General features: G+C 48.0%; 1 protein-coding gene across 1 annotated transcript in view; it reads right to left on the reverse strand.

Moving 5' to 3' along the window:
• STPG4 (sperm-tail PG-rich repeat containing 4) overlaps positions 1-14,387 on the reverse strand; it is a gene marked incomplete at its 5' end in the record, with an annotated part of 42,134 nt that overhangs the window by 335 nt on the left and 27,412 nt on the right. The window contains 2 exons of the mRNA XM_082672744.1: positions 3,107-3,261; positions 5,886-5,990. Of these exons, the coding sequence (XP_082528870.1) occupies positions 3,145-3,261; positions 5,886-5,990 (222 nt within the window). The 3' untranslated portion in view covers positions 3,107-3,144. The remainder of the gene's footprint in view (positions 1-3,106; positions 3,262-5,885; positions 5,991-14,387) is intronic.

Below are 14,387 nucleotides of genomic sequence, written 5' to 3' on the forward strand. Positions count from 1 at the left end.
CCCTAGGTCTCCAGGTCCATAGGTGTCCCCTGTGGGTCCAGAAAGCAATGGGGGGGGGGTTGCCAGTGGGGGTGAGGAAGGAAGGAGAGAGATGCGGGGGGGAGGACAAGCTGTCCCCACGAGCGATGCGACTTTTGACATGCTCTGACTTAACGCAGAGGGAATTTCACATGGCAACAGCAGAAGATATTTGCAGCCAGGAAAACCATTCGCTTTGGTTGAAGCCGAATTCAGAGGGCAGTTGGCGTGTGGGTGGGGGAGGGGAGAGGAACAGCAGGATGCTCAGGGAAGCCAGGGCCAGACCTCGAGAAGCCAGTGTCACAGCAGTCCATGGGGGATGGAGGAGGGACCCTGCAAGGAAGGCCCCTCGGGACGTAGGATAAACACCACATTCCCTTCCATCTGCCGGCTCTTGGCTTTTCTAAGTCAGTTTGGACCTGTCACTGGATGCATACAACAGCAGTAGCTGCTAGGTGTTTATATCCCAAGTTCAAAGCTCAAGCTCAAAGTCAGCCCCAGTCTGTCCAGTCTGTCCATGTTGGAAAGGACAGAAGGAGGCCTTGCTCTTCCAACATTGTCCCAGTTTTTAGGCTTGTGGCAGGAAAAAGCCATCCAGAATCCCTCTGGTCTATTTGGAAAAGCCTCTCCCTACCTGTATGAGCTACTATAAAAAATGCTGGAATATGTCAAAGAAGAGAAGCAAAACACTGCTCTCCTCGCCGCCTGGTGCCTGCCAGCCCCTCTGCTAGCACCTAGGGAAAAGCCTCTGTCACATCACCACAGAGGAGACACAGAGGAGGGGGAGGCTGCATTATGGGCAGGTGGCAAGACTGGAAAGGAGGACAGGGCTGGGGTACCCCCAGCTGCAGAAAGAAGACAGGAGTCACAGGAGAAGGGCAAAGTTAGTGCATGGACTGGAGACTCAAGGGTGGCCCTGCAGAGTGTTCTCCAGCGGTTCCACCTCCAGGTGACGTCTCTGCAGGCCTCCCAAGCCCCCTTCTTGCAGGCCAGGCAGGAGACGCCCTCTCCTTATTCTGAAAGGGTCTTCATTCTCTTCTAGAACACAGTGGAGCTGCCCTCCATCCCGGCACAGCTGGCCCCTGCAGCTATGTCTGCACCAAGGGTCTAGGCCCTCCTGGCCACAGCTGCAGGGCCCAAGGGTGGACCCCTGACCCAAGCTGGCCAACTGGATTCTCTCTCCTGGGAACCTGATACTGGAACCAGGAGGGGCTGTTTACGTTCTTTAGGGCGTGGGCTCAGGAAATGATGGGAGGGGAAGGCTGCATTAGACCCTAAGCATGGGAAGAGGCTGGCCTGAGGGAGAAGCAGAGGGGAGACAGAGGGAGAGAGAGGCGGTTCCTGCCCGGCCCTGGTTCACACCGCTGTCGGGGAGATATCCCACATGCCTGCAACACAAGCTCCCTCCTGCCCTTGCCAGTGTGAGGGCTTCCCCTAACCTTCCACCCACGAGCCCCAAGACATGTGACCGCCTCTCACCTCCCTCTCTCTAGAACTGCTGCCCTGAGCGCCAGGCACAACCCGACACACTGCTTCCTAGAGAAACACGCTCTGTCAGAACTGCCAGCATTACCTTCTGATCCTGCAGGGGCCTTTGACCCACCTATCTGCCCTGCAGCCATCTGCTGATCAGAGTGGGACAGGAGCTGCCACCCCTGAGGCATCTGCCTCATCTTCCAAGGGGCCGTTTTCTGCTCTGAAGGAACACAGTGCAGGGAGTTTCTTCCACAAATGTGAGACGTGGATAAACCCAGGGAGATGATGACCTCCCCTTCCTTGAGCCCAATGCCTGCTTTATAATGGTGTTTATATGACTAGAGAAGAGAGCTGGGGTTTTTTTTTAATATAATAAAATATAGGGATTTATATTAGGTTTTCTTCTTTCTTTTAGTTAAAAAGAAAAAGATTCCTTCCTATTATTGATTAATGACTCTAGTCTGCCCATCCTTCATGAGACCCTGGCTGTCCAGCGTAGGGTCTGTCTGGCTGGAGCTCCCAGAGTAGGACTGACTGCTTGCCCTGTGGTCTGGGTGTTGCCCAAGCCCCCTCCCGCCCCCATCTGCACCCTCCACTCTAGTTGGGCCAGGCTCCCTCTGTTCCCCTCCAGCAAATGTTTCTTCCTGCTTTTCGCCCAAACGGGGTTCCTTGCCCTCCATCTTCCTCCCTCTCCTCTCTGCCTATCTCAGCCTCCTGGTCCCTTGGGTACCAGCCAAGCTGCCTCCTGCACCCGGCTGTCCTTCCCCGCTCGGGCCGTGCTGCCCTGTCCCTGCTCTGAGCACCTGTTGTGGCCTTTGTTGTCAGAATTTGCTCCTCCACGCGCCGGGCGAGGTGATCTCGCAGTTTCCCGAGACTAGGGCCTGTCTTGCTGGTGGAGCTGCCATCCACATGACGGCCACCTCTGAGCTGCACACACAAGGTGACCGGAAGGAGGCTCTTGGCATGGGTTTCAAAGCCTTCCTCAAGCCGGGAACTATTCCAAACTACCTTTCTGGCCTTGTCTCCCCTCCAACCCTCCCTAAACTCGGTCACATGCCTTGTTCATCTTTGTTTCAACCTCCACTCCCTAACCCCAGCACAGCACCTGACACGGAGCAGATCCTCAAAATATTTCTGTTGACTTGAAACTACAAATGCTCGTCGGGTTGAATCAATATTGTTCTCTTCAGGGAGTTGAGAAAGAGAAAGAACCATCTGTTGGGATCCCGTCAAGCTCGGGTTGGCCTTGGCTGAGTGCCGACCCCCCGAGAAAGTCTCCATGAGTCTGTGAGGCACGATAACCCCAGTGCAGTGGAGACCCAGCTAGAGAGCCCAAGGTCACACAGAGCCCACCTGACATATCAGGGCCCGTCCAGGTGCTGTGAGAGCAGCCCAGGGGCACAGCCTCTGGGGATACACCCTCTGACAACACACGGAGGGAACATATAACTGATTGTTCAAACCAGGAAACTTCTGCACGTGAACTGGACATTTTGCTGGGACTATTCCAGATAAGCGGGCTGGGTGGTCCCCGCAGGCCACTGATTATGGTCTGTGGTCAAACCCCCCTAAAGAAGAGACAAAATAGAGTTTTCTAAACATAAGAACTTACTAAAACTCAAAGTCGCTTAGGGTCAAGATGGGTTTATTTTAAAAGCCAATTGTGTTGTTGAAGAAAAGGCTATGTCCTCGGCCCATTTTGGCTACGGTCCGGGGCTGCTTGGGGAATTGTGCTGAAGATGTGTATGCTCCTGGGCCTGGCGTTTTCTGAAAACACAACAGAAAACAGGGAGTGATGAGATAGTGACGCCAGAACCTGAAGCCTCCTGAGCCTGGCTGTGCGCTCAGACGTGGCTGGCAAGTCCCCACGGAGGGAGGCGAGGGCCACAGTGGCCGGGGCTGGGGCCTGTGCACCCTGGAATTGGAGCCTGTCCTAGGGGCTGAGACCTGATCCTGTCCACGGCTCTCCCCAAGGCTGCAGAGGTGCTGAGAGAAGAGAGGACAAGCAAGTGACAGCCCAGGGGAGGCGGGCTCACATCCCACCCTCACCTCAAGGCACGCTTTCTCCAGGGCAACCCCTGTCCCTGGGGATGCCAGCGTCTCCCCCTGCCCTCCGCCCTCAATGACCTCAGTCTAGTGGTAATGGGTTGGAGAGGATGGATTCTGAACCTGGGTGGTTGACCTCAAAAGCCCAAACTCGTGTGTTTCCATTGTTTTCCCCAGGGTAATAGAGTAAGGTGCTTCACTACCAGGGGCTGTGGACCTCGGGCTCAGAGGGATGTATTCTCAAGGGACTGACGAGTTCTAATTTTGAAAAGCCATGTTTTCATTTTGATGAAATTCTTGAAAAATTATTTAGCCAATTATTTAAACAAAGCTTCTCTTCTGTAGTGATAAGATATAAATGAATGTCATTCTCATAGACGAAGACTTTGATTTCTGAAGTCAGTGTTGCCCATGCTGAGGTGCACCCACACATTCTTGAATGCCCCAGTATTTTATCTTAGCGACACACTGGTGTCTCTGGGTACCGTTAAGGGAAGGGTTTTAATGTCAGACGGGGCTGGGTTTGAGTCCTAGTCCTACCACCAATGGCTCAATATGACCCTGGGCCACGTGCTTCCCACGCCTCACCCAGCAAATGAGGTTTTGAGGTTCACTGGGGGCCCCCAAAGACAGACAGCACCCCCAGGCTGGCAGCAGGTACTGCTCCACACGCTAGCCACCACCACTATTATTATCCCCTATCATCACCTGCTTGTCATTGCCATCCTCCCTTGCAGTTTGTTATCTCTTCAGGAAACAGTGAGAGTGGAAACAGGATTACTAGAGCATCAGCCCAGAGTGGATGAGATCAGCTGCCTGCAGACGCTGCTTTAGACAGGATGTTTTCCTTGCCAAAAGCAGGGGAGCAGCCTGGAAATCTAATCAACTCCTGGCCAGACGTCAAAGGAAGCTGAAGCCTTTATTAGTGCTCTTAATGAGGAAGCAGCATGCGTGTGGAGTCCTGGAAGGCCAGTCCCCAAACAGGAGGTTCGTGGGCCTGGGCCTCGCAAGGCCACCCCTCAGGAGGCTACTGGGTGTGGTTCTCAGACCTTGAGAACATCCGGCTCCGTCCCCCAGCCCTGATTCCACTGTCACCAAGCAAATTTCTGATTGTCGTTGGCTTCCTTCCGAGTTTCCTACAAGGGGAGACGCTCCACAGAGCAGCGGCCCCAGACACCAGCCCCCTTGCCGGACACTTGTAAATGAATACCACACCTTCCAGCTTCTCCATCAGTCTCCCTGGAGTTTGGTTAGCATGACTCCAACTTCCTGAGGAGCTGTGAGCTCTGACAAAAATCTGTGTTTGGGTCATGATAATGCCGCTAGGGTGTGAGGACCCGCTGAAGGGATCCACTAGCCTCCTGCTGTTGGTGTGTTTTTAATATTATTGGTGGGGCCTCCCCAGTATTCCTCCAGAGAAAGACCACACTGCTGCCACACTGTAGCACCGCAGCTGGCAGCTCTGCAGCAAGATGGCCTGGGACAACCCAGGGGGTGCTGGGGAAGGTGACCTGCAGGCAGCGGCCTCCTGCCCACCGCCCCAGCTCCTCCCACCCTCCTTGTTCGCCCCCCACCCCGGGGTGGTGCTGTTTTCTCATGAGCAGAATTCGTGTTTCTGTCTTCCTAACCATGTCCAATGAAGCTACAAACCACTGAGCTTGGGGGACTTTCAGACTGAGGTGCTGGCTAGGAACAACAAGGCCAGGGGAATTCAAACTTTTAGCATCAAACGAACAACAGCCCTAGCCACTTTCATAAGCTCCGTGTTATGCTTTTGCCATCCTTCTTGGTCTTCTCTAGGCCTCAGAGGCTCTCGCACACTCCCAGAATCCACCTTCTTTGTGTATCTCCAGGAACGTGAGCCTCTTCCCTGTCTGTCCCGAGTCCTTGGGGGCAGGATGATGGCTCAGGCCTTAATGGTGCCCTTTGGTTCAATCATAATGTTTCTGCTGTGACTTTTTGTTCCCAGAAGACACATACACAAAGAATGGCAGTTCTGGATGGGCAGGGGCAGCCTGTGCCCACTGCTGGCTTCAATGCGTTAAAGGAGTTTCCCCCCAGAGCATCCAGGACATAACACCGATGGCTAATTACTGTGCTGGCTGTTCGCACCTGGACCCATAATTCAGCCACGGCCTTCAGGTCTGGAGTCACTCTGAGCCTGAAGCTGGCCGAGGGCTTGCCGAGGAAGCTCTATGCCCTTTGCTGCCCTGAGAAGCAATTTTAGTGTATATATACTAGAATTGTATATAACTCTGCTACCCCCATCCGACCCCCAATGCCCACTCCCCACCCACCCACCAGCCACAAAACCTACAACCACATCTGTCTTTTAGGATACTTACTGAACAGGCCGGCAAGAATCGAGGTACTCTGGATTGAAAACAGGAAGTAACAGAACTTACTGAAGGTATTTTCAAGTCATAACGACCTGGTCCTGGGCCTTCACGCTGTAGAAAAAAAAATTTTTTTAAGTGTTTCATAAATAGTGATATCAGATATATTTTGATGCTATATTTGCCTTTTATGAATAAGCATATGAATCAGTGTGATAGGGTAGAAAAATCCCTGGATTGGGGCTCAGAAGATCTTATTAAGGTGTGCCCTGGCACAGGCCACTGTGAATGGGAATAATACCTGCTTTACCTGCCTCATGGATGACTGTGAAGACTGGAGTTAGGTGACCTGTGAAAGTCTCCCCTGTCCCTGCCTGGATGCCCTCTTCTCTCCCAGGCCCCCTGCCCACCCCTGCAGGCCTCACATCATTCTTGTCCCTCTGTTGACGGTGACTTGCTGCTCTGAGCTGTTAGCTTTATAAAACATGCTCATTCTTTCATATAAATGCAGTACATGTTCTCTTAGTCCAAAAAAAAAAAAAAAAAGTATTCACAGCAATTCACTGACCTAAGTGTTGATACAATGCTATGAGGTTAACAGAAATGCATGAATACAATTTTAAAAAGACAAACACCTCTAAAGAAAAGTTAGCAAAAGGCAATTCACAAAGAGGAAATGCAGTGAGGAAACTGGGGGCTGGGGCGGGCTTTAAGGTCATTAATAACCAAATAAGGTGTCATTAAAACAAAGAGATACTTTTGTGGGGGCCAGGAAAGAAAGAGAGGGAGGGAGGGAGGAAGAAAGGGAGGGAGGGAGGAAGGAAGAGAGGGAAGGAGGGAGGGAGGAAAGGAGGGAGGAAAACTTTATCCACAGCGTGGACACTCCTATATGACTCTGGTGGAAGTATTAATTTGATTAGCCTTTCTGAAGCACACAATTTGGCAAGCTATGAAACATCTTAAAAACAGATATACCTATCCAAAGGGAGAGAAAGAAGAAAGGAGTCTGGTTACAAGATTGCTGCGGGAACCCAGAAGACAGATAATGAGTCCTGAGCCCAGGTATGGCAGGAAAATGAACACAGCCCAAACAGCACCGTAGATAACATAGACAAAATGTTAACCTTTCTTTATTTTCTAGCAATTCACTTCTTTTCCTCTCCCATTTTCAAATACCTGTGCTATTTGACAGAAAAGAGTCTTTCTGGCATGATGTCTTGGATCTGTTTCTAAACAACACAGGAACTAGGGGAAGTGGGTGGGGTATGGACTGGCCAGGAGCTGGTCACTTTCGAATGGGTACATGGGGGTTCTGTCTATGTGGTATATATTTTTAAACTTTCTACAGTACAAAGTTAAAGACAATATATATTTATCATTTTGACCCATCAATTCCATTTTTAGGAATTCTTCCTAAGAAAACAATTGAGGATGTGTGCAAACATTTGGCCACAGAGACATTCACTATAACATTGTTTCTAAAAGACGTGTGCCTGGTTAAATAAATTGTGATTCTTCCATCCAGCCATCCAGGTTGATGAATTTTTAGGGACATAAACACTATTCCCAAATATCGTTAACAATGCAAGCTTTAAAAAGTGTGCATAAAAAAACTGGAAATGGAATGTTCACTGACAGTTTTCTCCAGGTGGCGCCGTGTTGAGTAAAAAGAAACTTTTTTTTTTTTTTTGCTTATTGGCAATTTCTAATTTTTTTATGATGGACTTAAGTACTCTTGAAATATGAAAAAAAATTATACCTAATGTATAGATAAATGAATATGGAAATTGGGTAAGTGAAGAAGGGGGTAGGGAAAGAAAGAAAATGAGCAGTAAGGTTAGAACAGAAATGTTCCTGTAAGATCCTGTAACATACGAGGCAGTAAGGTTAGAACAGAAATGTTCCTGTAAGATCCTGTAACATACGAGGCTGAGCCACAAGGTAGCTCAATGGCTTTGGCTGAACAAGCACCAGCTGCAGCCCCTTCTCAGGGTTTAAGGGCAAGGCTTTCAAAACCCTGTTCTCCTTTGGGTGGCACAGCAGCATAATTCGGGCTGCCATTCTCAATTATCCACCACGAATGAAGTCTGTTATTATCAGCCAAGCACAAATCTGGTAATCAAGGGATGCGCCTCATCATTTTACAGTTCGTGGCAGAGAGATGAAAACAGCCGTGTTTTCAAACTGACGCATCCATGGGACAAAGGTCGCTGTCAGGGCAAGGCTCTCCGTACGACGTGACCAACCTCTGCACTCCCACTGGAGAAGTCCACGCCACAATAAGAACACAGGCATAGAAAGGCGGGGAAATCTGGACAGGAATGGTTTGCACAAAGTCCCTTTGGTTTGGCCGTAAGAAATGTAAGCTCTCAAGCCAAAGCGGTAGCTGGGGCAAAAGATGCTGCTGAGGGTGCTACCACTGACTCTCCGCCTACGACAGCCTAGCTGTCTGCAGGATGGCTAAGAAATGCTGTGACCTGCACCCTTTCCCCCCAGGCCTCATGTGGTTTCACTTCTAAGCTTCCAAGTCATGAGCTGCTTGGGAGGCCAGGTGCCAGGCCTGGCGAAGCCTATGCCATCCAGCAGCCTCCCTGCATGTGCCCGGTCATCTGAATCAAAGGGCCTGAGACTTAGGGCAGAAAGAAATTACTAAATGCTATTTGCCCCCCATGTGTTACATGGGATCTTTTAAGTGGGGAACATTAAGGAAGTGGATATGGGCCCAAGTTCTTATTCCAGAAGCCACAGGAACCCTGCTCTAAGTGAGAAGTAATGGCCAGGCCAGGGCCCTGCAATGGGCGGGAAGCAGCTCCAGCAGAGTCCCCGATTCTGCCCTAACCAAGGATGGCAAGTGGGCAGAGCTGAAAGGAGGGAAGGGGACTTGGTCCAGGATGCCTCTGAATGTGTGTTGAGAAATGGACCTGGTTCAACGAGAGGGGCGTTTAAAACAAGGAGAACAGGGAGGGGTAATACAGGGATAGGAGATTAAGAGGTACAAACTATTATGTATAAAATAAGCTACAAGGATATATTGTACCACACAGGGAATATGACCAATATTTTATAATAACTACCCTTTAAAAATTGTAAATCACTATACTGTACATCTGTAACTTATATAATATTGTACATCAACTATATATCGATTTAAAAAAAAAAAAAAGAAGGACATTTAACTGTGTCCTACTCCTCCCTGAAGTTGGGGATTCTGCTCTCTGGTTTGCTGGCGATCTCTGAGCATGATCCAGAACTGTGGACCACATTACGTACGATGTGTGGGTGAAGGGTGGCACCCAGGTTCATCAAGAAGTGCTAAGCACCTCTTGCACAAATTGAATGGACCATTTCTTAAACCTTCCTATCATCAGGGCCATGCTTTGGCAACTCTGGGTTTCCCAAACTAAACTTTTCAGAGACCGTTGACATCTGGTGCCAAGGGAGAACAGAACTATCACCTTCCTAGAATCCCAGAACCTGCTGCCAAAAGAAACGACAGGAACCTTTTATAGCTCCCCTTCCTCGATTCAGGGCGTGATTACACCTCAACACTCCTGGTAAGATGATCGTATCTTCCTCTTGCCTTGGAAAAAGTCTTATCTAATTGAGTTTCCACTTGAGGACAATCTTAACCTTAAGGGATTACACGGTATTTTATGTATGATAGTATTTGATGATGAATAAAATACGATAATCGACCTAGAGGAGTTTATGGTCCAGTGAGGGACACAGGCAAACAGAAACACCAAAAAAGAAGAAATGGAGATGTGAGGAGCTACCATGGTGCTGAGGGAGGGCAGAGCTAGCTGCATGGCTTCAAGATTCCAAACCAGGTCCTTGGTGTACCTGGCCTGTGCTACGTAAGTTTGATCTCAGTGGGATGTTACAAAGAGCTGGAGTTTTCCACTTACTGCAAAGGACTCGGAATGCATGGGTCTCACTCATTTTTCTGGAGTGCTCCTGGGACCGTGTCGTACCATGAAGACATACCATAGCCTCCACCTTGGCCTTCTTGACCAATTTGGTTCCAACCCCTAATGTGCAATAATGCTCAGTACCGTTGTAGGCCTTTGGTAAAAGCCTTGCCACCCCCTCACCTGCCACTGAACACACTCCTCCTCCGGGGCTGAGAGGATGGGATTGGCTTATCTACACAACACCGCTCAGGAACTGAGAGGTGCCAGGTGCCTCTGAAAGACTGTGTGAGAGTAGATGAAATTATCCCACGATTTTGTGTATTGAATTATGTCCTCCCAAATCCTATGAGTTTTTGGTGTGTGTAGAAGAGGTGTATGCAAATTCTAAGGAGCATCCTAAAGGAGGGGGCAGCTCATCCATCTTCCCTGCCCTCCTGCCTGCTAGCTGGTCCCATGTTCTCAGCTCTCTGGGACCATGGGTGTGGATGCAATGCTTAGCAGAGCAGCACACAGAAATCTGAGGTTGCAGAACTACCACACCAGCCCTAAACTGCCTACTGCAGGTACTTTATATAAGAGAGAAATAAGTTCCTATCTTGTTTCTAATATTGTTACCCGTGGGCTCTGTTAGTGGCAGCAGAACTCAGTCTTAATTGACAAGGTAGGCATGTTTCCAACTCTCATGGGGTTTACATTCCAGTAGAGAATGTCTACCTTACAAAAATATGATGAATGTGTGGAGTATCACACAGAGGACATATATGGTGCCACGAGAGCATGTAAGAGGGTACACTGACCTGGCCTGAGGGGCCTGAGAAGCTCTTTAAAGAAGTACATTTGAGCTAAGACCAAAAGAACAAGGAGGAGGAGGAGTTTGCAGGGCAAAAAGCCTGGAGGAAGGGTCTGTGTAAAAAGAAGTAATGGGGGGCTTCCCTGGTGGCGCAGTGGTTGGGAGTCTGCCTGCCGATGCAGGGGACACGGGTTCGTGCCCCGGGTTGGGAAGATCCCACATGCCGCGGAGCGGCTGGGCCCGTGATCCATGGCCGCTGAGCCCGCGTGTCCGGAGCCTGTGCTCTGCAACGGGAGAGGCCACAACAGTGAGAGGCCCGCGTACCGCAAAAAAAAAAAAAAAAAAAAAGGATTAGGGAACATCAAAAGGGGCAGGGCCTCAGGGCAAGCCTGAAAGGAGGATACTGTTTATTCTAACCCTGTTGGGACAAAATCACGGCATCACAGGAATAAAATAAAAAAGTGCATAGGCTCCTGTCAAAAAATAGGGTTAGGGACCTGAAATTCAATTTGCTTGTGACAGTTGTTACCACTTTGTTGTTTTTTCATACGTGTATTAACACTAAGAACGGTTTTACGATTTAATTGCAGATGTAAACTGTCAAATGTCACCTATGTATGTCCAATCTACGAGTCCTCAGTTTCCTGGAGTCTTCTCGTTTGCAGGCAGGTGTGCTGGTCATCCAGGGCACCTCTCCAGCCTGGTCTGAAGCAGACTTAGCAGGCAGTCTCCACCACTGCCCACACGAGCTCCCAAGGACCTTCTGCATGGCCAGAGGGCTATCCCACCCCTGCCACCATCTCTAGCTCCCAGCCTTCATTCACATACCGTCTCATTTGATGCTCACAACAGCCCTGTGGAGGAAATGCTATTACCTCCACTTAACAGACAAATAAGTGAGGCTCAGTGGGGTTAGAAACAAATGACTTAGCAGCTGCAGAAGCCAGAACCAGTGACTGACCTTGCTTCTCAGCGCTGGGAGGTATCAGTACTTAGTTCTACGCTATTTTCCTTTAAAATCATAAAGCTAAAGGGAACCTAGAAAGAGCACACAGTCCGTCCCTACTGATCCTAGGTGCAAACAACTTTCAACGAATCATACTTGAAAAGAGAAAAGGTCAGAGATAAAATGTATGGCCCCAAATGTCTATATATACACATGTAAAACATAAGAAATATGCAACATAAACTGAAATTACTAGACGTGGTGGTAAAAATGATCTCCCCCAAATTTGGTGTGGTGGATGGGTGTGATAGCTGGACCACACTGCCCAAAATAAAACAGACGCCCCAGCAAGGAGGGTGGAACCCTGTGTGGTGGTGGGCAAAGAGAGGAGCTAGAGCTGCCTCTGTGGGAATTCAGGAGGAGGCATGTGGCAGGATGTATCCAACTTGGGAAATTCTAGAATTCTGTAACTATCGGTCTACAGGTTCAGAGAAAGGAGACATGCCTGCTGGTGGGTGGGGTAGCAACAAACCTGGCAGGGGCCAAAAGTTATTCACATTTGAAATTAAGAATTGATGATACCTCTGAAGCCCCATACTTCTTAAAAACCCTAGTACATCTGTAGTTACATTTGAAAGGTTATATCGTTCCAAAAACGTTACCTACAAGCGAACTCATCTTTGAGGAGACTGACACTGGGACCTGTTTCACTCATCTAAACTTTCAGATTCCTTTCAGTCAGACGTCCATTTGGCTTTTTTTCAATGTGACCATGTTTACTAATTACTTTTCTGCTCCTCAAGGAATTTTAAACTAGCAGCTTAGTTTTTAATTGAAGTAATTCCTTAAATGCAGAAATAACTGAAATGATTCAGCATTCTTCCATAACGCTAATTTTAATGCAGGGAGTATGCCATGGATCTGCTATCCCCTTTTCAAACTTCTATCAAATGCGACTAAAACTGATAAACCCCATAACGCTCATTTGTGTCTGTACGGACTCTTCCCTGTTTATCTGATCCTTTCCTTATTTTTTTTTTTTTTTTTTTTTTGCGGTACGCGGGCCTCTCACTGTTGTGGCCTCTCCCGTTGCGGAGCACAGGCTCCGGACACGCAGGCTCAACGGCCATGGCTCACGGGCCCAGCCGCTCCGCGGCATGTGGGATCTTCCCGGACCGGGGCACGAATCCGCGTCCCCTGCATCGGCAGGTGGACTCTCAACCACTGCACCGCCAGGGAAGCTCCTTTCCTTATTTTTTATAGGCTTGTCTGGTTTTAAGAAATACAGAAACATCTTGAAACACTTCTAATATCAAATAAAAGAAACCCATTTTTTCATTTGACATTGTAAGATTTTATTCCTACTGTCAGGAAAGATGCGTGTCTCATTTTTTCACTTTATGTACAACTGTGAGAAGGAATCACTGAAAAGAACCTGCTCAGCGAATCATTGTTGGAAGCCCCAAATCATATGAATGACTGAGTCCTAATTAAGTAGTAGTAATGGCACTATTTTTATTAGAGTAACAAAATATTTTTATGTTGACCATTCCCATGGCTCTTTTCTTCAAACTATCATTTTTCTGACTTTTAAAAATTATATTTTGAAAAATTATAAAAGCAATGCAAAAGAGAGAAAGGAAGCAAACAACCACCCTTAATCATAACACCTCAGCATAGAAACTAAAAGCATTTTGGTGCATTTCCTGTTTTTTCATACACATAATTTTTTTACATTATTTTAATCATGAGAGACATACCAACATGTCTTGCATTTTCTCACTATGCATTAGATCATAAATATTTTTGGTACTATTTTATAAATTTTAACAATAATTGTTTTAATAGCTGTAAAATATTCCTTTGTGTTGATATGTAATATTCTTTTTTTTTTTTTTTACGGTACGCGGGCCTCTCACTGTTGTGGCCTCTCCCGTTGTGGAGCACAGGCTCCGGACGTGCAGGCTCAGCGGCCATGGCTCACGGGCCCAGCCACTCTGCGGCATGTGGGATCTTCCTGGACCGGGGCACGAACCCGTGTCCCCTGCAACGGCAGGCGGACTCTCAACCACTGCGCCACCAGGGAAGCCCATGTAATATTCTTTTAAAATTATATCCTTCTCCTGAATACAAGATTGTTGCTATTGTTATCTTGCTATTATAAATAATCCCTTGATGATATTCTTTGTATAGATTAATATTACTGTATATAAATTATTACTTTATGAGGGTTTTCACACAATGGAATTAGTGGGCTAACAGAAACAGTTTTAATAGCTCAATACATACTCCCACCAGCAAGAGACAAGAAAAGCACTGATGTTATGGTCCAAGTAGATATTGGGGGAAAAAGATTTAGAAAAACAAAAATCTTCCTCACTCCTCCTCACTTTAATGGGAGTATTAAATAAAGTCATCAGTGTCCCCTATATGTTCAAAGTAGTTGTGCAGAATATCTGCTATCCTTAATGCCTGAATTTTGAAATGCATTCAGGAGGGAACAAAATTCATGCAATTTTTTTGTAGGTCAAGAGATTAATTTGAGTCATTTATAAAAGCTAAAATTAAAGGGAGGAATGAGGGGAAGAGAAACCAAAAATGACAAGTTTTACTTTGTCCACTTTGCTTGGATAAGAATGACTGGGGGACTTCCCTGGTGGCGCAGTGGTTGAGAGTCCGCCTGCCAATGCAGGGGACACGGGTTCGTGCCCCGGTCCGGGAGGATCCCACATGCCACAGAGTGGCCGCGCCCATGAGCCATGGCTGCTGAGCCTACGCGTCCGGAGCCTGTGCTCCGCAACGGGAGAGGCCACAACAGTGAGAGGCCTGTGTACCACAAAGATAAAAAAAAAAAAAAAGAA

The sequence above is a fragment of the Grampus griseus genome (assembly GCF_964374135.1).
Source record: "Grampus griseus genome assembly, chromosome: 15".
Classification (NCBI taxonomy): Eukaryota; Metazoa; Chordata; class Mammalia; order Artiodactyla; family Delphinidae; genus Grampus; species Grampus griseus.